Source organism: Xenopus tropicalis, chromosome 6 (assembly GCF_000004195.4).
Source record: "Xenopus tropicalis strain Nigerian chromosome 6, UCB_Xtro_10.0, whole genome shotgun sequence".
Classification (NCBI taxonomy): domain Eukaryota; kingdom Metazoa; phylum Chordata; class Amphibia; order Anura; family Pipidae; genus Xenopus; species Xenopus tropicalis.
The window spans coordinates 104,356,689-104,382,493 of record NC_030682.2 but is presented as its reverse complement, the minus strand read 5'-3'; the positions used below and the strand labels follow the sequence as shown (position 1 = coordinate 104,382,493).

Here is a 25,805-nt window from a genome sequence, read left to right as displayed (position 1 = left end):
GATAAAACACTATTGTATTCTACAGAGCTTATCTGTTATCTGCTATGTAACCTGAACCTTTTCTCCTTTTTTTACAGCTTGAATGGCTGCCCCCATGGCTACACAGCAGCTTATTATATAAATTATACTAGTGTTACTGTAGCAAACACACCAGTTTTACCAGTGCAGGGCAACAGTGCATTATATTTTTATTACTTTAAAGCTCTTTCATTTTTTGGTGTTACTGTTCCTTTAAAACCATGTAAGCTTTATCAGAAAGGTCAATAATAAATTTGACACTCACTGTGACACTGTTCTGAGTTCTCTGTGAAAAGAAACACAGCATTCCTTTGCTTCTGTTCACACATGGGCTTTGGTATCATATTTACTCACAGCATGCCTGCGCAGCTTGCTCCTCTCTGCCCCCTCCCTTCTTCCTGCACCCCCCTTCCCTCCCTGCTGTAATCTGAGTTAAGAGCTAGGAGCCAGCAGTGTGTGACAGACTCAGCCAGGCTATGGAACTGACTTCACACCAAACTAATATGGCAGTTTCTATGTTAAAGGAGAAGGAAAGGTAAAAACTAAGTAAGCTTTATCAGAATGGTCTATGTAAATACAGCCACAAGCACTTACAGTAATGCTGCACTGAGTTCTCTATCAAAAGCAACAGGATTTGTTGTCTCTTTGTTTTTCTGTGTCAGAGACACATTGCTCTCTCCTCTCTCCCCTATCCTGCTCCCCCTCCCTCAAGAATGCTAAGAACTCACTCCCCTCCCTTAGGAATGTGGATCTGAGCCAATCAGCAGGAAGCTGACTCATAGTCTTACAAACTGAGCATGCACACCAGTCTTGGTGCAGGAGCGAGAAATTATGGGAACTTTTTTTTACAGAGCTCAGCGTTTTTATTTCCCTGTGAGGCTTCTGATCACAGGAGAAATATGGGGAGACTTAAGGGCACTATTGAGATAATTGAAGGTATGCCTGCAGCTTGAGATTAACTCTTTTTTAGCCTTTCCTTCTCCTTTAAACAGAGAGCACTTCTAGGGCTAATGCCCCACGGGGAGATTAGTCGCCTGCGATAAATCTCTGTTACTGTGGCCAACTAATCTCTTCAAAAAGCCTTTCCACCGGCAATAAAGGGAATCGTCTGTGGAAAGGCCTATGCATCGCATTTCTTTTTCAGGAAAATGAAGCGACGCATATGCCTTTCCATTGTGGAACATTATCCTAAAGCATTCTACAGAATAAATAAATTATCCTTTAATAATGAAATAAATTTATTCAGTTTCATGTATACTTGACAACACTTAGGGGGGGCATTTCCTAATGTTCGTATTTTATTTTTTTATGATTCATGTTTTTTTGCACTAAAACTTGGATTTAAAAAAAACCCAATTTTTTGTGATTTATTAACTTATCAAAACTTTATTAACTTGTCAAAACCACGAAAACCATTAATACAAAACTTCACCGTCTAAAAGCTGTCATGGTCATGTAACAGTTAATAGGCAGCTGCCCTGTTTCAATTGGAAGATCTTCTTTTGCTTCATGGTATTAGAGGTTTTCGGATTTTTCAGATACTCCATTCATTAAAAAAATGATTTTTTTTTTGTTCGTGCTTTTTTTAAAAGGCTGTTTTAATAAATCTCTTGATATTCATGTTCTTAGTGGAAATGAATTGTCGTAATTTTTAAAAAACTCTAAAACCAAAAAAATGAGAATGTTGATAAATGGGCCTCTCCACATTTTCTAACTGATTATTTCAGTTTCTGCTGCTGCTGGTTTTCAGGGAGGCTTAGCCTTTGTTAACAGACATTGATGCAATACTTACCCTTGGAAAAGGAACAGGTTGACATAATTGTAGCTTTTAGTAAGGAAGTTACCAAGCACCCGAGTTGGATATCCACAACGTATCTGATATGCCGACAATCCAAAATAAATGCACTTGACAAAATACCACAGTTGGGCAACAGTGTTCTGACTAAATTTCCTGTAAAGGCAAAGGATAGATTTCTCGAGACTGGTCTTATTGTGCACAGAGGGCAAATAAAGTACAAATATGGCTCAGTATTGGATTGCTACCTTTCTGTTACCCCTGGCAAGATGAAGAACATCCAAAAATGGATTCCAAATACAAGGATAACTTGGAAAATAACTTTTCCCATGACTGTTTTGCGAAGATACAAAGCACGATCAACAACCATGGTTCCAAACTGGATAAGCACCATTACCAAAAATGCTTCTGGGACTTGGTCTTCTGATAGAGAGGATGTAATATCTGCTGCAGCGGAGTGTTTCTGCAAATGAAAATGCATTAACATTAATGATAATGGCTGAGGACCAATATAATCATTTAAACAAATATATTACATAAAATGAAGCTGTTACCCTGTGCAGTAACTGGGAAGTCTCACAATTACAAACACACAGAAGTGTACAAGAGGACCTGTAGCAAAATTGCACCCATTGGCGGATAGAGCATAGAGCAGCTGAGCTCTGTACAGCAGAGCCCTTGTGCAACTGTGCCAGTTCACTGGAAGAGACATGTTATTAACTCCTGAGCAGGCTTTAGGTACATGGGCTTAAAGGGATTCACTTAAAGGGATTCTGTAATGATTTTTATGGTATAGTTTTTAATACTAAACTACACTGCGTACATTGCAAATATTTCATTCTACCATTTAAAGTGTTATTCTTGAACCAATGTATTTTTTTAGAAGTAATACTGGTGGGTAGGCAGCCATCTCGGGTCATAGTTCCTGATCCTGTGGTTTTACAATAACTGCTGACAGATTTGCTATTGTTTCTCCTGGAGGAGTCATGGCCAGACTTGGGTGTTTTACTATTGAGTGCTATTGTCATATCTATAACTAGTTGGAGAATGGGAGCATTTTTAGCAAGGCAGGTTTCAGGGAGCTGTTATCTTGTTACCATTCCATTGTTTTGCTGATTGCTGCTGGGGGGGGGGGGGGGGGGAGGGAGGTGATATCACTCCAACATGCAGCTCAGCAGTAAAAAGTAACTAAAAAAAGTTTATCAGAGTAAGTCACATGGCTGAGGGCACCTTGGAAACTAAGAATATGTCTTGCCCTACTTCACGTTTCAAAATTAAATATAAAAAAATCCCATGACAGAATCTCTTTAATTTCAGGAAAGCATCATCTCTTTGATAAATACACTGACTGGGGCAGGTGAACTGCAGACAAAAAACATGGCCCCATATGTAATAAAAGGCACTAAGTTTGCCCAAGTGCAGTAACCCATAACAACCAAAACGATGTTTGCTTTTAAACAGGTGACCAGCTGATTGGTTGCTATAGGTTACTGCACCTGGGCAAATTTAGTCCCCCCATGGTATTTTCCTCTTTTGATAAATGAGCCCACAGTAGTAAAAAGTACAGAACAAGACAGCTTATTTTTTAGTTTCATTCTGATTGCTTAGGCTATGTATAGAATGTATATGCATAATATACTCTATCATCTAATCGCAAGATGGAAATGGAATTTTTGCATATGTTGCTTCAAGAACTCAGCTACTTACTCCAAACGCCCAAAATCCAAAAACAATAATGATGAAATCTACAGTGTCTGCCAGGAACATCAGCACATAGACATCAGTCACAGCACTGTATTCAGGATGTATAAGATTGTAAAAAAACTGTCTGATCGGGACATAGATTTGTAGTATCCTGGAAGGGAAAAAACACAAAATATATAATATAAAGAACTATTCACCATTACCACTATAGTAGATAAAGTAACACGAGAAATTGCAGGGCCAGTTCACTATGAAATTAACTATTAGTATGAGGAAGACTGTGGTACTGTAAGACAATTTGCAATTAGTCTTTTTAATACATTATGGTTTTTGAATTATTTATTGCTCTGCAGCACTGTAGATTAGATGTTAAACTGTTACAGGGTTTCTAGAATTTTACTTACCACAGGCACTAAGCATTGGGGGCATTTACTAGTCTACTGAGTACTGAAACATTTCGGCCTCAGTGAATGCCTGTTGCAAGGTGCAGAATGTAGTGTTGTCAGGTGCAGGCCACTCTGTGCATTATATTAAATGTATATTTACGATTAAACAACTTCTTGGGCCAACCATTTTTAAATAGTATGTATTATGATTTTATCTCTCTGTAATTCCTCAATCAGATCATTCTACAAATGGATAACAAAACTAACTTCTCAGTCCTATATTGAATATGATTAACATATCTAATTATGGTTATATTAAGGTTGCACCAACAGGCAGTGCAGTGCTAATGTACAAGTTGCACTGCCTGGCAGGAACTGTTCCATTTCTGTTATATTCTGATTTTTATTTGGACATTGAAGCTTGTATTTACTTGTCATGTTACTTACGTCTTGATCGTAAATGCTTTTGCTTTAATGAGCTGTTCTCTGAGTTTTTCCAGTATAAGTTCCTTTCTAGATTTCAGTTTAATACTGGGAATGCTGCTTCCTTTTTGACTGCTGTTCCGAGTACTGGTGCTGCCTTTAATTTAAAAGGAGAGAAATGTATATGTTAATAAATATATACATATGTGACATTTGTCTTTTGTTGTTATATAGCAATACACAAATTTCATGTTATATGACAGTTCAGTATTAAGATATCTCCTGATGTAATAGAGAATATACACCCTTATTTATTACAAGCACATAATAGAAGGCTTTTGTTGAAAATACATTCTGTCTATTGTTTTACTTAATAAACAATGATAAACGGTTACATTGAATAAAGTTTTACACCCAAATCCACCTCCTTGGGTTCCTTGGAGCAACTGTAAAAGGAAGCAAAGGTGGTTAGTCAACTAACCTCCTCCAGTTAAGCCATGCTATAATGAGTGCACCCTTATCTATGAGTTGGAACACAAGCAGGTCACTATGCACAAATCATTATCTCTAATTAAAAAGATTAAATGGCTCCTGATAAAACTGACCATAGTGTGTTTGAATGTAAAAAAGACCTTGGATTGTAAACTCCATTGGAGCAACGTCTGATGTTAATTATGTATAATCTCTGTGCAACTCACTTTAAAGTAAGGAATGGGATGAGAGTTTAAGATTGGACCTAGATTCCTATACACAATCACATATAATCAAATTACTGGCAATTGAGCACAAATGCATTTTTTCAACTCAAATTAACAATGTAACTGAAGCATGTAAATTCCAATTATTGAACAGCACTTCCAAGCAATATCCATAAAAGCACCTTTTAGTGCATAATCAGCGAATCACACGGAAACACTGAATGTCAGATTAGACCCTTTATCAAGCTAATAAAGGTCCTGATCTGACCTAAACCCTCACTTTGTGATGCTCTACATATGCACTTAGTTGTAATAAAGATGATTTTATGGCTATTACTTGGAAGTGCTGATCACTAATTGGAACTGATTGAGCTGAACGGTTGCTGCTGGGTAACTTGTACTTGTTTATTAAAAGAACTGACTATGCTGACTACAACGGAAACATGTAAAAGCATATTCAGAAGTGCAGTTGGGGCCATATACTCTTACTGAAACTTGTTGATTGGTGGGGTTTATTAGGGCCTGACATAAGCTTATGTGTAATGACAAACAAAAAAGGGCACGTTTAAGGAGGCAATGATATCCGGAAAAATCTCTATCGCTAGAGGCAGGCTGCTATAAATGCTACCCACTACATAGTGGGTATACTGACTAGATCAATAGCAAACTTTGTACCTTTAATATTATAATTTAAAATACTATTTAAAAAATGCTGAAGCTTTACAGGCTGATGTGCATGGGTATAAGCTGGCAATAATCAGTTTCTGTTATTGTGTAAAATAATGAAGGGGGTGCTACAATGTTTGAGTGAGTTAGCTTGGAAAGATAAATCCATATTTTCCTATTTTTTGCCATCATAAAGTGCTAATTTATTGGGCTATTTTCACTGACCGCAGCCCCCCTTGGAAACAAGGAAATTTGTTCAGAGAGCCCTGCCTTGTTGGAAAGGGATGTATACTGTTCCTTTAATATTTCAAACATATGTAAAAGCAATATATACTATTGTATAAAGAATATAGATATTTAATTCCTTGTTCTTTACAGCTTTGGGACCTTTGAATCTCTAGCATGCAATTAATTTAGAACCAGTACACATTAATGCTATGCCTCCAGTCTGCCCAGGCAAACCTCTGCTCTAACTTCACTCTGCTCCACCCCATGCCACATTTAGTGAACCCATTAAATTTTCACCATGCAATTCAGGACAGTTTTATAACAAAGAGGACAGCTGTGTTACTCCAACTAAACAGAGAATACAACATGTTTATGTCATTAACTACAAAAGCTGAGAAAAAGATACATGTCATTGTGCATTTAATAAACAAACAGACAGAATTAAACATTTTTTATAATCTTGCAACATCTAAGAATTAGATATGCTAGAAAGGCACATTAATAGTTACCTCTTTTAGACCTGTGCGAGGAATAACTTGACCTTCGGGAAATTTGCGATCCACTGCTTGTGCTTTTTCTCCTGATAGCGGTCTTTTCCTCAGGGAAGTGCACATGGACTGACTCCACAGACGCAGCTAGATTGACAGATTTCAATGAGCCAACGGAATCCCTTCTTCCTGATGCCTCTGATATCTCTCCATCCGTGTCGTCTTTATCTGTGGCTTTTTCAGTGACATCATCTTCATCCCAAAGCCCGTGGCACTAATAATAAAATGTATATATATATATTTAAGAATGATATCTGGGGCCACTGATAATACATCTGTACATCTACTCACTAGGCCAATGTAAGAAAGATCTGTCACATATTTGCACACTGAATTTGTTGCTGTAAGTTTTTATTGTTTTTTTTTTAATATCTTTCATCTCATGACCAGTGTGAATGGGGCCCATTAGGTTTCCCATTAAGTTCCCTATATTGAGACTTGTATAGTATATTCCAAAAGGGGGGGTGTGTGGCAAATGTCAACAACATAGCTACACTTAGATACCCTAAAATAATTATCTTTTCATAAAAGTCTTTTCATGCATATTTCTTTCATATGTTTTAACTGCCTATAAATAACTGTCCTCTTAGCGATTAGAGCATAAATCTAATTTTTTTGTTGTACCTTTAAAATAGATCTATGGAAAAACAGAGCAAGCAGTTGCACCAGGTCATAGTGCACATAACCTTCTTTCTTCTCAATGCCCATTATGTTAGGTGGGAAGTAAGGTTTGTCCTTTGTATAATCCACATTTTTATTCCATGGGAAGAATCCAAATTGGAAAAAATATTTAATAACAATTGTCACCTAAAAAGAAGAAAAAATTAGGAAAAGGAAAAAAAAAATAGGAAATTTGGGCACTATGTGCCAAAGGCAATTTGTTAAAGCAAGATTTTTAAGATTTTTTTTGCTGTATTTTAAAGTACTATAGATTTAAAAGCAGTAACATACTAAAGTTCATAAAGCCCTTAGTATTATTATTATTACAATTAACATTTCATAAACGTGTCCAGTTTATAAAAGTATTCCACAGAGTTGTACAGGGGTAAAGAGGCCCCTCTCAGTTCAGTTTTGCCAAAGATATTTTTTATAATTAATATTAATCTTAAATTCTGCATAAATTGGTATTCAATAAAAATATCCACTACAAATTAACAGAAGAAAACAACTGTGACTGGTTGTCATGTGATACACTAAGGGACAGATTTATCAATATATCTGCCACTGGATGTTAACATGGAGTTCAAAAGGGTGAAGGTAAATTGTGTTTGTAGGTGCACTATGTAAAGGAGAAACATCTCCTCAAGTTGTATGTTAATTCCAGTGCTCCCTAGCATCTGTGTGACCTGTAGTTTGTACATTATTCAGCATTTTTGCACTTTACAATTTTGCTTAAAGAGATACTGACACCAGAAATTAAACCTTTTTTTACATCTATCATAACATTGTCTTTGCATGACCTTTATTTTTGCCATAAAAGTATTTGCCCAATGCTTTTATATTACCTGGCTGATCCCCCATGTTACCCTATGAGGGGGCTGCCATATTTGTCCAGCAGGAGGCCGTTAGCATAAGAAGCTATAACTGACAGGCTGAGAAGGGACAGTCAGGTTGGCTAAACAGTCAGGTTTAGGAACTTCAAGTAACAATTATTTACAAAAGCAAATCTCTCAGCGAAAATCAATCAACATGACCAATAGGTAACTTTTTATGTACATTCATATTTTGAGGAGTCGTTTTTTAGTGTCAGTATCACTTTAAGTTCATAAATGGTCCCTCTACTTTCCTCTCGGTTGTGACTCACGCTGTATAAAACAGGGTTCTAAAATATTAGATGCTACCTAACAACTTCTGCATTTTATACCTCACCCTGTGCAATATTTACTTTGACCAAATCATTTTCTTTGCCATTATCAAGTAATTTAACTATTATTCTTAAATACATTATCCACATCCACTTGGCTCAATTTCTTGGCAAAACATGATGAACAGAACAAAGTCTGGTTTCTGCTTAATAACTTGTGCCTGTTATTATTTATCGCAGTGATCACTAGATGACTGGCAAATGAAGAGTTACAAAATATGAGCAGCCATACAGAATGTTTCTTTCAGTTCTACAGAAGCTGTACTTTTGATTAGCTCAATACACTGTCTACTGGTTGACACTAGAGATGCCAGTGCAGGTTTGCAAGCAATATGAAAGCACACACTGCTTTCAGCAATACCCCTTCTGCTGCCCATAATGGCTTAGTTTCTTTACTCGTAATGCAACAACACATTGAGTGGTAAACAATAATTCTTTAGATATAGTGTGATGTGTCTATACATGGCTGCTTGTGCCAAGCAAACGTGTAAAGTCGTAATAATGTTAAAAGCTAGCCCTGCACACAGCACAAATCTGCATTTTCAAGAAAATCAAAATGAATTACACATACCTCTGTATATACAATAGCTGTCATCCAAAATCTCTTACTGGGCCTTGGGACAGAAAGCATAGCCCAAAGGAATATAAGGATGGGCAGTACCAATGTGATCATAGAAGCTGAAATCATGTGATTAAGAATAATCACAAAATAGCACACCATTTCTGATCTGGCCACCAATGTATTATACAAGGCATAAATAAGCTGCAGCGGGCGTGGTTGAGTAGTATAAAATTTTTCAGAGTCTTCTAACTCTTCATCATAAAACATTCTGTGAAAAAAGTCAGTATGAATAACAGGAAGTAAGAAAAACCTTAGTATTAATCATAGAAATGTTTTGTGTCTGAAATATTTTATATATGGAGCCTATTATTTGTATTTTAATATCTGTAGACACATAAATGTTTTTTTTAGAGACTATAATGGCAAGAAAATGAGAAAATATTCAGATTCATAAAGAATATTATACATTGTTCATGGTTTTGCAAACACCACAAAAAGTGGTTTTAGCTAAAAAAGATAAAGGGATGGCCTCATGTAACAGTTTCATGTAACATTTCAATTTGTACAGAAGCTTAAATAGCAAGATATTACTTTCTGTCAGGGAAAAGATCATCAGAGACAACCTCTTTCACAAGTGCACTTACTTGTTTAGAAGCAGCTCGCTAGCAGTCAGTTCATGTGTAAGAGGTGGAAGAATATGATCATGTAGCTTATCAGTACGACTTTCATCTGGGCTTAGAACCATTAAATTGTCAGCCGAGTCCTGAGATACAAATGTAAGTTGTTCGAAGCTGCCGGCTTTACTGTACGAAGGAGGAAGATCCCCCTCTGTAGTGGCGTACAGGGGAAATTCTGTGTCCGGAGTATAGCTTGTCCCTTCCAAATCCATGTCATATTCTTCTTCCTCGGCTTCTATCTTTGATAAAGGACTTTTGCTTTCTTCCTCCTCTTCATCTTCCACTTCCTCAATAGTTTCTGTTGTGCCCTGCCGTGAGTAGACCATGGTGCACTGAGTTGGCTCACTGTAGGGCAAAATATATTCATAATATAATCAGCAGGAGTAGAGCAAATCCATGTAAGTACCTGATGGTGGAGATCCTATCTTCTCTTGTTACCTATACCTATATGTATCGTTGTTTTGATGCAATAATGTAAAATATATACATGAATTTGAATTCTAAACAGGATATAAACTTGCTACTAATTTTATATATGTGACTGACATAGTCCATTGGCTGGCCCTAATCCCCCAATCGTGCAGAGGTAATTAGTTGTACACTATAAGAGTTTACCAAAATGGTGACAGCAGGTGCTTCTTCACTTTGCAGCATGCACCAGTTTCTTTTTGCCACAGCACAATTTTGACAAACTAACACAATTGGGACAGTTGCGTAGTGACTTCACAGAGGATATGCAAATGTGTAAGGTGCACAATAAGCATATCGTAATGAAACACCTTTATATTTCCACTTACATTGTTTTGCCACCTAAAGGACTCTGTTCCTGATCTTGGTCACTATTATGTCTATCTAAATGCCTAATTCCTAATCTTGGCCTGTTCCTGACCACATCTTGTCTGCTGTTTGTCCTGTACCCTGACCTCTGGTTGTTTCATATATTCTCTTTCTTGCAAATGATGCCTGTTATTTGGCTTCTTCTACCCTATATGGCTGCTTTTACGTTTTCAGGTTAATCTCTGTTCTGCTTTCACTCAGTGTAGCTGCACTCAGGTGGAACCTGTGCCTGTCGTCAGTGCAGCTATACAGAGCTGCGGAAGAGAGCAGACTTGCTTCTCTCCACTTGCATACAAACTACAGGATGAGAGAGAATCGGAGCCAGTGCTCTGTGTGACCAGGGCCTTAAGGCTGACTATATTGTATTGTTGTGCAGCACAAACTGAATAATAATCCAGCATGTGGTGGACAGTGCAGAGTCAGAAAGTGCAAGCCAGCTCTATCCTAACTGCTTCCCTATGCTTGTGCCCTCTCCAGCTCTCTAAGTTGCGCATCTGAGTACTGTATTTAAGGGGTAGCTGCAGGCCTCTGTGCACCAAAATGGATCATGGAGAGCTATTGCAATACAGCAAAGAAAGGAAACAGTGTGCAAAGTGCAAAAAATGGCCAACTGTGGCTTTATTTTGGCAATTTGGATTCTGACTTACTTGCTATAAATGACCCCTAATATCTGCAACAACATTCAGTCACCCTAGACTTTTCTGAACTTGGAGTGGATACTGACAATAGAGAAGAAAAGGTCACAGCTGATTTTATTGGCCCTGTAGTGCTCTGTGTCATGTATATAATAAAGGGAGTGTGCATGCATGGCCAGAGCACCCAGTACTGACCAATCTGAGGGAAAATCCTTTTAATTTCCCTACACATAGTGGGAATGTAGAATGTAATGGAGCTGTACAGGCCAACTAACAGAGTCACTGTAACCCCACAATCACCAAATAATGCATATTAGCATGTTATTTTGTTCAACTGTACTTAAAGAATGGAAATTGCAATGTATTTTTAATGAGATAAAAAATGGATTACATTTTACAGCTGTTTAACACAAAGAAAAATGATTTATAAGATTTTTTCATTAATAATATTTGGTTTCTCAATTTATTGACAACAGCAAAGTCCACATACATGAAAGAACCTAATAAAACGGTTTGCAAGGAATGAATGCTGCAAAAGTAGAACTAAATCCTGGATTCAGCGCATCACTGAGACTGTAAATAACTGAAGAAATAAATCTAATGTCTGGCGTATATTTTCAGCAAGCTTAAAATCACTTGCCGAAAATAGTGCCTCCTACCTGTGCCTGCACCTGAATGAATGGAATATGCTCGGGTGCAGGCACATGTAGCCGATATCCACCAAAAAACACGAGACTTGTATCTTCGGCGGATATCGGCTATGTATTCCATTCATTCCGGTGCAGGCACAGATAGGAGGCAGATGGCGCTATTTTCGGCAAGCGATTTTCTGTGGATAATGTATCCTAAATTATATTTATCTTTGATGTTCCAGTAGTTTATGGTTCAATATTCCACTTATCATCATTCTCTATTTATTTGAAATAGCTATTGTGTATGAAGAGTAAGCAAGCAAAGTGATATTCTGTTTTTCTACACACAGAATGTTTACTGAACTTCTGATTAGAGACCAAAAAGCAGGGATGCAAGGAAGAGACTGGGACTGAGGCTGAGACTGTGAATAAGGGATCTATTTCCTCACCATATAGGATGTTTACAGTGTAATTGCTTTGAATTATAATGATTTAGACTCAGTTGACATGCTTGTATGAAGTATAACAAGCTGTAAATGTCCATTTGCTTGTTATAAATAAAAAATAAAAAAAATATCTTTTAAGGTTATCTCCGAAAGTTAAACAAAGATAACTTAATTACACATATGGCACTTCTTTTTATTAGTACACTTGCTTAGAGCAATACCTCAACAATGAAAATATATTCTGCTTTTACAAATATTTTTAAATGGAATTTTTGGACATTCGGGTTCTGGTTCACAATATTACAATCATACATTTGGTAAACTGAAAAAATGCACAGCCGATACAAGCCAAACAGTCTCTGTACCTCAGGGCACATTGGGGCTCATTTATCAATACCGGGCACACTTGCCCATGGGCAGTAACCCATAGCAACCAATTAGTGATTGGCTTTTTTCAGCCAGTTGCTAGTAGAACAATGAATGCAACAATTTGATTGGTTGCCATGGGTTACTGCCCATGGGTAAATTTACCCAGTGTTGACAAATGACCCCCTTTGTTTCTTTAGCAACTAATGAATGTCATTTTGGAAATGCTCTGTGCAGTGTTTCTAGGCATGTATCATTGGTGTACATCACCTGTTTACCTATATAAAGTAACTATTCTAGCTTAGGCCAAACAAACTAGTAGTAATCTCAGCAGATCTCAAAGTAAAGAATACAGAAAGGAGTTATTTACATGGGACTGAACAGTTCTGAAAAGTATATTTCAGTGGGATAGTCAAACTGTAGCAGTAGCACTAAACCTTGCTCATTGCAACGGGTAGCCCTCAGCATGCTATTAATTTAGAGTGCAGCAACATTTTCTGTTCACCAGGTTCTTTTACATGCAAATTTCTTATATTATTAATCCTACAGCAAACAGTTCACTAGAACAAAAGTAAAAGTTATTTTTTATTAATATTAATACTTAAGGTTATTCTGTGTAGGGTCATAGCTCCAATGCATACATCTGTATGATTACATATTGTGTAAATATAGGTATCATTTATACAATATATGTACATATTATTGTACTGATTCAATGTGCCTATTTTTGCCTGGCAGGAGCCTAAAAAGTCTGAACACATTTTTATTTCAGTCAATATTAGAATTTAAATACACTTTTCTGTGAATACAAGAATATATTGTTTGTTTTAAAACATACATTTCAAGGTTACAGGCCAGCTTATTCAGTAGATTAAATACAAAAAATCAGACAATAAATATCACTGTGCAAACCTGTCTACATAAATAATGTTATACTGATTACAGTACAATGTAAAACTTTTGGGGGGGCTGGCACAATTGCATTAATCCCCACAAATTCATACAGGACTTACCTATGTTCAGCTTCCCAGGTATTTTATGGAGCATAGGTTAAAACCTGCCCCCCATAGCTGGCCAAAATGGATTTTTGGTTGGCAGTGAGGTCTCTGTGAGTGTTACAATCTGGTAAGTACTGTCATGGAGCAGAATCTTCTTCTTGGCTATATAATCTTCTTCTTGGCTAGACATATAATCACTCCATCCAAAAACCAATCAAACATCAGCCCCCATTTTCAAAAAACTGTGAAATACAGCACTGTTATGCCCTATAGCAGTGCTGCCCAATTGGCACCCTGCAGCCCCCCTCTGTGTGGCACCCCAGGCTGCTGTGACTACTTACCTTTGTGTAAGGTTTAAATGGTATCAGTACTGAGATTAAATAGCCCCTGCATTGTTCACACCTCAGATTCAGGCTGTAAACCCCTGTATTGTTCACACATGGTTCACTTATTCACACTTCAGACTGTAGGAGCAGTGCCAGCATTGTGCACTGTACATAGTACAGTACAAACTGTTCACCCTGGAGTGGTCATGATTAGTTACTTGCAGACATGATAGGTTGCCCTGTCTCCTTCCCTACTCTGCTGCAAAACACAGCCTGTATGCGCCATACTTAGCCTACCCTACACTACCAGTGTACCCTACACTGCCTTTGGCATCTTACCTGTGTGTTGAGTGTTCCTTTCATGGATATTTAGTGGGGGTGCTGTCTCCCTATACTCTGTTAGCATCGGGTTATTTATTTTTGAGAGGACAGGTGTGCATGTACACTTACTATGGTTCCTACTCTGCTTGCCTTGCTCTACCCTGCCTCTGTGTGCCGTACTATGCCTGCCCAATACTGCCTGTGTGTGCCATACTCTGCCTGCCCTATACTGCCTGTGTGTACCATACTCTGCCTGCCATATGCTGCCTGTGTGTGCCATACTCTGCCTGCCCTATGCTGCCTGTGTGTACCATACTGTGCCTGTCCTATGCTGCCTGTGTGTACCATACTCTGCCTGCCCTATGCTGCCTGTGTGTGCCATACTCTGCCTGCCCTATGCTGCCTGTGTGTACAATACTCTGCCTGCCCTATACTGCCTGTATATGTCATACTATGCATGCCCTATACTGCCTGTGTGTGCCATACTCTGCCTGCCCTATACTGCCTGTGTGTGCCATACTCTGCCTGCCCTATGCTGCCTGTGTGTACCATACTCTGCCTGCCCTATGCTGCCTGTGTGTACCATACTCTGCCTGCCCTATGCTGCCTGTGTGTGCCATGCTCTGACTGCCCTGTACTGCCTGTGTGTGCCATATGCTGCCTGCCCTATGCTGGTTGTGTGTGCCAGGTAGGGTGTCCTTAAGGTGTTTATGTGCTTGGGGTTCTTGCACTGTCCACAGGGGAGGAGGCATATGGATTAAAGGGCATGCCTTAATATGACATAATAAACTTCTTACACATATGAGTAAAGGGTAATATCCCTGCAGTGAGCACCAATTATTTGGGTTTTTTTTGTTTGCTACCATCCTTGATGTGGTTATCGTGATAACAAATGTTTGGTTTGCAATGGGCGTGGTTTAAAAAAGGGAGTGGCCAAAACTGGTTTCCATTATTGGCCCTTCACCATGTTCACCAGAAAAATCCAGCCCTTGGTACCACAGAAGTTGGACAGCACTGCGCTATAGTGTTCTGTTTCAACAAATAATTTTGCACTTTTGTCTGTAACAGTTTTTTTTATTTTTGCAAAAATGTCATTGGTTTGTTTGTAGCTACAATGAAACCTTTATTTTAATTTTAATTGTTATTAGGGCTGGACAACTAAAAGCTTAAAATCATCCATCTAGATAGAAAAACTGTACTTACATACTGTATAATAGACTGTCAGATTGTTGATATAATTTATTATAAATGTATATATATATATATATTTTATATATAATCTAGAAAAATCAATCCTATTATTTGAAACCTCTTTTTTTGCATAGGCTACAGTTAGTGGGCTTGTAGAATCCATAAATAATACCTAATATTAAAATTTTGTTAGGATGAAATTCACAGTTTATCCTGAAATATTAGGATGACTTGGCAACAAGTTACAGCTTGAGTTGTAGTCTAGTTACAAATCATGAACACTTACAAAATATCTCACCAAAATAGGGGGTGGGTAGTTAGCCAGTATTACTGTGTGAATGGGGGGCTTCACAATAGGAAAAAGATGTTTTTGATCAGTCAGACTGGGAAATCTGTTTTATACACATTACTTGCTAGTGTGCATTAAAAAAGCAAAATTGATTTGACAGCATACAAAAGGACATATCTATCTGTTAGCTGACATTTATAGATGCAATTTAAGCAAGTGTTTGCTTGTGGACGATCTATTGAATGTTTTACACTTCCAATAATGTAAAACAAGCAACTAAAACATGCATACATGAGCTAGAGGCCCATTTATGGGCAACTGCAGAATGTTGGGATATGAATTTAAGGCAGTTTCTTAATGAGGAAATTTACTAATCTGTGCCTATGTAAAAATTAAGCAAATGCTATGTAGCGAATATGCCATTAAGACATGCTTTATGGCCAGCATTGTAGTAAAACTGTTGTATACAGCAATCACACATTATCTTCCTTGCTTTTGCCCATATTTCTTGTTGCCTTAAATGGGAAATGGAGACAGAGGTAAAAAGTGGATGTTAATTTTATTACTGGGGCAAAAATGGTCAAAACAATGCAAATGTGAGCAAATGCTACAGCTGCAGCTTCAACCTTTTCCCTTTTTATATATATATAGTGTGCATATGCTTTAACAAAATCTGCTCCAGCTGTACAATCTGGTTACAATACTTTTTATGGCAAAAACAGCAAGAATTTTGTACTAATGGGTACAAAGGCTTTGTGGAGTATTTGTTGCCTTATTATGTTACTGATTAGAAATTTCCCCATATTTTGCTACCTTTTCTCTGTCTGCTCAGGAGGAAGCCCCAGAACAGACAGAGCAGGCAGATTGGATAAGAGGCATGCTATAGAAGGTCACAGCATTGAGCTTAATACTCACATTCTAGTGCCAAGCTACTTGAATATATTCAGATAAAGCCTCTTAAGTTCGACTTTCATTAAACTTACAGGAATAGTCAGCACAAGCACAACAGATACACAGCAGACACATTTCCCAAACATTTTGCAGTCTGGCTTCTGCAAGGCTCTCTATTAATTCCTAAAGAATTTTCAAGTATAAATGGGTTTCCCCATAGGATTTAGTGTTAGAATTAGGAGGTAAGGTGAAAATATTTAATGGAATAAAATAAGACATAATGTAGCCATGCATACAGTAGACAGACAGTAGAGTGCTGGGAGTCTGTGCTAGTCTGTTGTGCGTGGAACAATTGATTAATATTTAATTTACTGCTAAGATCTGAATACATTTTTATTTGGCTGACAGACAATTATTGGGTGTGTTTTGCCAAAGGTAAGCTTTTTACAATCACTGATTCCAGATGTCTGGATAGCTGTAAATTTTTTAAAGGATAATTTTTGCTCACTTACAAATCATTTTCAATGTTTCAGAAAACCTGACTAATTCAGTGAAGGTAAAAAACACCTTAGATATGAGGGACGTCTCATATCAACAGCGCATTTTGTTTTCTGTTGGAAGAAGATAATGCTTATGGGTAAACGTAAAAAAACAAAAGAAAACATTATTTTATGTACAGTTTTGAAATGGAGTGAATAAAGCATGCATGAATTAAGCACCTTGAAGCTATACTGTCAGCAGATGAAGAAGACATGTCCATGCTGTACATTTTACGAAGCCTAGGTCGAGCACGCTCACTTGTTTTTGGTACAGAGTCTGGTCCATCTAAATCATCAAGTGTAGATTGCCTTGAGAATAGCATGGTTGCTTCAGTGCAGCAGCTAGCAGCACAAACAGTCACAAAGACAACAATAAGTAAAACACAAGCAAAATATAATACACAGACATAAGCAATCTTACAAAATGGCATGCAACAAACACAAAAGCATATAGGCACAATGAAATGAAGCATGAATGTCATTTGCAACTAAAAAACATCTTCATTTGCAAAACTATTTCAATAGAATTTCAGTTCAAACATACAATACATTTATGGGAACTTATCACTGGATACAAACACAAAAGCTGTATTAGTATAAGAACTATATTAGGAAATCTCTTCCAAATCACAATGTAGAAACACGCAAGACACAGCAGTACCAAAGCCTGCAATTCACGTTTTATTGGTGCTTATCACAACATGAATTGCAGACTTCAGTACTGCTGTGTCTTGTGTGTTTCTACAAAATGTGAAGTTTTTTTTTTCCTACACTTCAACGGTAAAACAACTTGAAAATTCTCTACGCCTCTTAAGAGCATGTGAAGTGATGGAAAGATTTTCATTGTTTTTAATTGATCTTGGCAGCTCTGAGCTCTTGAATCCTTTTTGCCAGTGAGAAGATGTGATAAAAATTGATAAATAGAAAAAGATTTAATCTGCAGGAGAAACTTTTTTTGTTATCTTTTAATAAACTGGTCCTTTAGTACAGTTTTCCTGCTAATTTGGTACAGCCCAGCATTAGTATATACACTGGGTTCAACAAGGAAGTACAACCCACAGAAAACATTTTCGCTATGTTGTTAATATTATTAAATGAATGGTTAATCTTTAAGTTATCTTTTAATGCGGAATGGGCAATTCTTAGCAACTTTTCAACTGATTTAAATTTTTTATAGTTTTTGAATTATTTTCCCTTTTCTTCTGACTCTTTTCAGCTTTCAAATGGGAGGGGTCACCCACCCTGGCAGTCAAAAAACTTTTGTTATGGTTACTTTTTAGTACTTATCTTTCTATTCAGGCCCTCTCCTAATTATATTCCAGTCTTTCATTCAAACCACTTCCTGGTCGCTAGAGTAATTTGAGACCCTAGCAACCAGATTGGTGCTGAAATTCCAAACTGAAGAATTAAACAAGAAGCTAAGTAATTTAAAAACTACAAATTAAAATGAAGACAGATTGCAAATTGTCTCAGAATATCACTCTACATCATCCTTAAAAGTTAATTTTAAGTTGAATACCACTCCCCCCAATAAAAGAGGATATTAGAAAGGTAAGTGAACCTGTGAATGGGGGAACTTTTTCTGAACATGACTCCTGTATATTAGGAAGCACAAAGAATTACCAATGTCACCAGCACAAAGAAAGGCAAAATACTGACAAAATAAAAGCACAACAAGAGCGTAAGAGCTACTACTAATCTATACATAAACTACATTCCTCCTTAAGCAGGAATAATTTTTTTGATCAGCCATGCAACACTTCAAATAACAATAAAGTTGTACATCCAAATACAAGCCCTTAGTAACTCCAGTGCTTTTTTCATCAACATATTTTTAATGCATGGACTACTTTCTCTATAGCACAGTACAACCTCCAAACTTTGGCCTTAGCTTGTTCAGAGGCGTATGTAGAATACCTGGCCTATTCATGCAAGATATTTCTCTGCCGTAGAGATAGCTCAGAAATATTTAATAGGAGGTTGTGTAAACAAACAGAAAAGGCACAAAGAAGAAAGGTTGCCAGTAAAATTGCTTCAAAGAACGCTAAGGCTTTTGTAACTTATGAAAAATTCTAAAGTATACAGCACGTACATTCTTTGTTTTCCAAAAACACTTCTTCTTTCCCACTATCTTATTTAAAAATAATGCTCCTCCCCTGGCCATTTTTAAAACACCACCTGCACCTTTGTCTACATTGGATTTGGTGGATGTGTGAGGGTTCTAGAGTCTGTTATATAATCTTGGAGCAGCCTCAATTCACTGTAAATCTAATACAGTATTCTTTGATGGGTTATCCCCTTCTCTATAGAATGGGGATGTATATTATAACAACAAAAGTATGAAAGTGAGTAAACATGGCATCACAGGTTAAAGGTTTCTCTGCCCAAATGTTTTTGCACTTGCAATAGGAAACAGTTTTTACTTTACTGCCCAACAAACATTATAATCTAAACATTATTATCTTTAAAATCAGTTTAATTCATGTCTAAGGCAGTGTACAATATACACAGCAGAAAAACACAAAATACGCTGAGTTTATAAAACAACATCTTTGGCCAGAAGTAATAACTTTGAGGTCCCAACCTAGGAGGAAAAAGGAATTGCAAAATTAGGGAGTCCAATGTAGTTGCTAGTGAGCAACCAACACTGGTAACAGACTTTGCAGAGAGTTGAAGGTCAGTACCGGCTGGAAAACCAGAGGATAAATCTGTTGGCTGTGAATAAAAAACAATGACCTTTTTTAAGCAGGCTAATACAATACAATTTGTGCTTATACCAATTACCCTTTTCAGCGAAGGATCCCCTGTAAAGTTGGGACCTGGACAAGCCCCCATTCCTTTGAAACCTAAAACAGTTCCTGATGCTAAAAGAAGAAATCCAAAAACCCTTGTACCTTGATATGCTATCATGAGATACAGCTGAGTCTGCACTGTCCATCCTTTTACTCGCCATCTTGTCATGGCTATGGTGACTGGACGATGAACCAGGTTGGTCATCAATTCTGTCAAGTCCAGACTCTCTAGAAAGGCTCATCATTATTTGATTTTGGTAATACATGTGGATGCTTTCTCGAGTAGGCACATTGCCCTGAAAAAAATCAGAAAGACGATTAGATATGTTTCTCTGATGAGGTATGCTTCACTTTACCATCGATAAAGAAATTGTTCAACTAGCTGACAAAAGTTAAACATTCTTTGTGGTTTTGTCAGTATAATTATGAAACAGTAAGAGAGTCCAGAAGAGGATCATTTTGTTGAATAAGCAGAGTAAATATCAGCACATTTTATAAGCTCCAAGCATTTTCTTGTTAATGACTTCATATGACTATGGTCTTACTACAATATACTCTTATTTTAACATTAAAGGAAAACTATAACTTCAGAATGAATACTTAACTAGCAGATAGTTTATATAATATTAGGTGGCCTATTAAAGGACATGTAAACCCCCAGAAAAAAAAATGTAATCAGTGATATTTGTTTATTTTATTCTGAATAACACTGCAGTAATGTATATGACAATAATCCTTGTCTGTATGCCAATGCATTTTGTACCTTTACACTGTACCTATCAACATGAGGTTTAAGATGTTATGTGTAGTTTATAAGGAGCTAAACACAGAATTACCTTTTTTATCTCTCTAGTCAGCATGCAACGTTCTATGCTTAGAACTTTGGAGATATCAATATGTTCTCTTGAAATGGAGTTTAGCCAAGCCGTAAAACTATCGATTGTAGCAAGGAAGAGGACCCAAGTAAACTTCAGGATGTTAAATATTCTTTTGAAGATATTGTCTGCAAATGCAATTGTGAGGCACAATTTTATCAAACACCAAATGATTTACACTTATAAAGCAGAAACACAGAGGCTATTCCTGCAGTTATGGCACCTGGGTATGACTTCCTTAGCTTAAAGTCACCCATTTTTCTACATCATTCTAAACTGTAAGCTCCTGCTAACTGCCAGCAGCGCTGTGTGCTAGAGATAATTATGTACTATTGCAATATTTTAATTTGACATGAGAGAAAGTAGGAATCACTGTCCTACTTACTCATAAACCCATAAGCACCACGTGAAGGCTGGAGTTGGCAGCTCTGTGCTAATTACAGCCTCCAATGAGAGTCAGAAGTCAAAAACTACTAAAACGCTAAAGACAACTGGTATATTGAAGAAGTTTAGCAATACTTTATTCATAACTGCCTTGCACAGATAATTAACAGAAGTCTTTAAAAGAACATCCTGTTTAAGAAAGATAAAGACTGTCAAATGAGTATTTACATGAACCCATGGTAATCAAATTGATTTAATAAAAATCTAAATGTTCCTAGCAATGCCTTCTTCTTCTACTTTCAACTCTCTGTCATTAGCTTTCTTAACTGGTGCCTTACCAACACCATCTATATATATATATATATATATATATATATACACAGGGATGAGAAAGGTCCCGATGGGGACCGAAACGTTACGTCGGCTGTTTATGCTACTTTGAATATATGTTTTGATTTTTCACAAGAAATCCCGGAGTTGCTGGTCTTTTTATACTATATATATATATATATCAATCCAAATCGTGTCCGCACTCCATGGCTCAATATTCTGCGGGGTGCTAGCCAAAATGATGTCTGTATAGAAAATAATCATCTGTGGCCAGCACACCCTTCAATGTTTCATCAAAATTTTTTATTGTAGATATATTGTTAAAACCAACGTTTCGGTCCTTATTAGGACCTTTCTCAAGGATAAAAAAAAAAATAATTTATATATATTTATATATATATATATATATAAAATAAAGATCTTCTGTTCTGTGAGATTATCTTACCTGGGCCATCTGATTTCTTTTTTCCTTGCTCTTTTTCTTCTTCTTTATCCCCACATTCTACAATAATATCACCTGAAAATAGACATTAGTTAAAAAAAATTGCTGTAAAAAACAGCTTGGTCTACAGGCTCATTAGCCACAAATTGCTAGTTTATCTAATGTTAGGCATACATAGACAGACCCAAACAATCCAACTGAATAGTGGGTCCAATAGGGGGTCTGTGGTAAACAGATTTCAGAATTGTACATCATTTTTGTCTTTAATAAATATGGCTCCTTGTCTTGAACCCTCCCTTGTGTCACCCCATTTGAGTCAACCCATGTTCCTTGGCTCACTTATTGCATTTCTTACCTTCAGCAATGCCCTTTCGCCTCATTTCCCTTGCCTTTTCTTCTTTGGCTTCCATGCTTCTTTGCTTAAGGGCTGTTTTTGGATCAGTAATCCATGCTTGGTACAAAAACTAAACAAAACAGAGTTATTTAGAAAATAAACTATATCTGCAAATATTGTTAAACCTTAGATGATATGAAAGAATCAGAAGATAGACATATGGTAGACAGACGGCAGAGGATAATAGATAGGGAGACTGAGATAGATATCCCTAGTTTCAAGTGTGTTGAGTTACCATTTTTTTAATATATTGTAAACATCATTATCACTGATTAATGTAGTCCCAGTAACGGAAATTGTGCTAAGAAGCTTTCCAACATACATTAATTACACATTTTCAGTTACAGTTATTTGGAAATATAACTGCTATTGATTCTGAATCATGGAAGAGATCAGAAGGCTTTTGATTGGCAGACCTGTAAAGATCTATGCTAGGCTGACTTCTGCTGCATTGTTTCAGAAATAGAAGCACCAGTGCAGAAAGAGACAGAGAAATACTGATTTCAATTGCAATTACATTTACAAATAACTGCAAAATGTACATTGGAATGTTACTTAGAATTACATTTCCTTTCATTAGGAAACCTGTATTTTTGAGTTTTTAATGGCATAATAACCATAGATATGGCTACTGCCTCTTCAGTTTAAGTGAAAAAAGAAAAGCTGCATTCTTTCTGGATATCAAATTAACTGACAATGAAAGAGCTATTTTGTATTCATTTAATTTTGACTGAAAATGACTAGCAGAGACAGTAGCAGTCAGATTCCAAACAACTCTCTCCTGCTCTGTAAAGTCTCTCAGTAGCACCCATACATGCATTAGACAGCACAGGTGCCAGGGATGTATTTCCATGAGGGGAACTGCTATGCACTGCCGTTTTTATCACATGATCAGTAAACAAGGCAGCTTGCAATGCAACCTAACAGCATCAGGGAAGGCACCTGGCACAGCCTCAAGTCATAGATCTGTTTCTTTAGTGAGCAAGCAGAGCAACACTTACCAGTATTAGAGGAAATATGTGAACCGCCCCCCCCCCAAGAGCCAAAATGTACCTGCCACTGCAGATCCATACCTTGGAAATGTTCTACCAGAGATCTGGCTTTTGTGCTTTTATATGGTTAAGAAGAATACTGTGTGACACCAATTAATGGGATTTCACTGGGCAAGTATTTGTAAAATAAGGAACTGGTTCAATATCTGAATAGCAAAACTGTTTAGATTTTACAAAATATCTTCAGTTTGACGTGCTTATTTGATTGTAAATGGAATTCAGTGATGTGAATCTCCATACAAAACCGGTTTGTATGATATAAAGTTTAGCTGTGCTCTGCAGTTAGCACACTATTATTTCATACACCATTTACTGGATGTGTGTGCGTGTGTATGTGTGCATATGAGTGTGTACAGTTGGTGATATTTGCGTGAGTTCAGAAAGCCACATCTGTACATAAGAAATGTGTTTAAGGAAGATCAGCAATGTCATTAGAGATCCAGTTTTCTGGTATATTATTAAACAAAACTGAATTCTACTAGTAAGCTCCAAAGAGTTTGATGAAAACATCAATTTACAGCATACCAAACATAAGAACAACACCATATTTACATTGCCTTCCATGGAAAGAAAAGATGTTTGATTCGAAGAGTATTTTCATTGGTAACAGTTTGTGAAACAGAATAGACACTTCATTTTCTTTGGAATTATCATCTGGCTCAGCAAATGATAATCCTTGTAAAAGTTATTTTTCTTTTAATTTAGCATGCAAGACAACAAGAAAAGCACATGCAGAAGACAAGCATTCCCAATAGGCATGCACTTAATGGCATAAACACACCTTGGTCTCAGGGAAGCTGGAGTTAATACTGTTAGACTTGTTTGCAGTAAGTTTCAGGCACAGGACTTTAAAGCCATGTTGTAGCATAATAAATAAAAATGTTCCTAAAATGTGCTTGCCAAAAGTGTTTAACCTAATACCTGTGCTAGCTAACATCCAGCTCTCTAGTAGTGGCAGAACGGTAATCCCCATCATTCTTAGTTATTCTCTAGATAGCAATGTATATCAGCAGCTAAGCCCAACATCAGCCAGACAACCAAATAATGGCTGCCTCTGTCATCAAGGGCAAAGTCTCTTCATCTTGTTGTACTTTAAGTATTCTATGAATTTCAAATTATACCCACAATAGTTACTGGTCAGATAAACACATGTAGATGGCCAATACGCTAAAATGCATGAGGAGTGCAGTCCCAACCAACTAGTGGGTCAGCTGATTCGAAACTAAGGCCAAATTGATTTTTTACATTTGAGCTATCATCCAAAATATCCAAGGCAATCATGTGTAATACTGATTATTTAAAATCATCAGCCACTTTAGATGTTAACTACTAAACTGGCTCATCACATTGCTATGTGCATACAAAGCCCTATCAAAATGTCAGAAAATAAATACTGAACATCCAACTAGCTGTTTCTGCTCTAAACATAGCCATCATTGGATGAGAGCTTCTTAAACGGCCTCCTATTTTCCATATTTTATCATTCCTTCCTTCCATTTGTAAAGTCCAGGGATGTGCAGCTTCAGTCATTCAGCAGTTGAAGGCCACACAACCCCCTATATAAGTTACGCTATATGACAAGAAATATCCAGACACCATTAGTGGATTTGGCTATTTAAGGTACCCACTTGCTCAGAATGGTATAGAATTAAGCATGCAGCCATGTCCAAAATCAAACAGGAGGGTGTTACTAAAAAGCTTAGTGATTTTTGCTGTGGAACCTTCTTAGGATGCTATATTTCCAACAAGTCAAATGGCAAATGTCTGTCCTATTAGCACTATGCTTATCAACCGACAACACTTTAGTTTCAGAGTGTTAAACCATAATGGGGCTTTCAAAAGCAGAGGTGCTTAAAACTGCCAATTCCTGTTGTCCAACTATTATTTGCAAGCCTAGATAGATGAGTTTCAGTGGGGGGAGGTTTCACACTCAGGCCCAATATCTCCATGAGCAAAGTAATTTGTTGGCTTGGCTTGAGTTGCCACCACTGAATGGTAGAGCAGTGAAAACATTCTCTTGAGTGATAAATCTGTCAGTCTGATGGACAAGTCTTGGTATTGTGAATGCCAAGAGAATGCTACCATAATGATTCCTGCCTGAATGTGTTACAAAAAACAGCTTATGTCTGCATGTTACAACATGGTGCTTTCTATTTTGTGCCAATGGTTTAGAAAGGGCACTTTCTCGTTTGTGAAAATGCTTCTCCAAGCAAAATCTGTACATAATTGGAAAGCTGAAATGGGCGTGGAACAAACTGTTTGGCCTGCAAATAGCTGGCTGCACATTTAGCACCTATGGACTCACTGTTGCTCTGAAGCTTGTGTAAAACCTTGTTTCTGGGTTTAGCTTAATTACTCATAACCTAGAGGCTTTTGTCTGAACTAATAAATTGTAGGTTCTGTAGTATACAGTACTATTTGCTTATGGAAAATGGAGAACCACAGTATAAGGACAATGAAGAGACCCTAGTATAAGGACAGGGTAGGAAAGAGTAG

General features: G+C 37.1%; 1 protein-coding gene across 9 annotated transcripts in view; it reads right to left on the bottom strand.

Moving 5' to 3' along the window:
* piezo2 (piezo-type mechanosensitive ion channel component 2) overlaps positions 1-25,805 on the bottom strand; it is a 223,941-nt gene that overhangs the window by 13,088 nt on the left and 185,048 nt on the right. For 6 of the 9 annotated variants that reach the window (XM_012965359.3, XM_012965361.3, XM_031903662.1 and 3 more), the window contains 13 exons: positions 22,219-22,327; positions 21,867-21,938; positions 20,669-20,835; positions 19,935-20,128; positions 17,221-17,382; positions 9,537-9,914; positions 8,902-9,160; positions 7,091-7,273; positions 6,428-6,680; positions 4,351-4,483; positions 3,521-3,668; positions 2,062-2,276; positions 1,811-1,969 (listed from right to left, as the gene is read on the bottom strand). In XM_012965359.3, coding sequence (XP_012820813.2) covers positions 1,811-1,969; positions 2,062-2,276; positions 3,521-3,668; positions 4,351-4,483; positions 6,428-6,680; positions 7,091-7,273; positions 8,902-9,160; positions 9,537-9,914; positions 17,221-17,382; positions 19,935-20,128; positions 20,669-20,835; positions 21,867-21,938; positions 22,219-22,327 — 2,432 coding nt within the window. The remainder of the gene's footprint in view (positions 1-1,810; positions 1,970-2,061; positions 2,277-3,520; positions 3,669-4,350; positions 4,484-6,427; positions 6,681-7,090; positions 7,274-8,901; positions 9,161-9,536; positions 9,915-17,220; positions 17,383-19,934; positions 20,129-20,668; positions 20,836-21,866; positions 21,939-22,218; positions 22,328-25,805) is intronic. The other 3 variants (XM_012965362.3, XM_012965363.3, XM_012965365.3) reach the window with 1 other exon arrangement.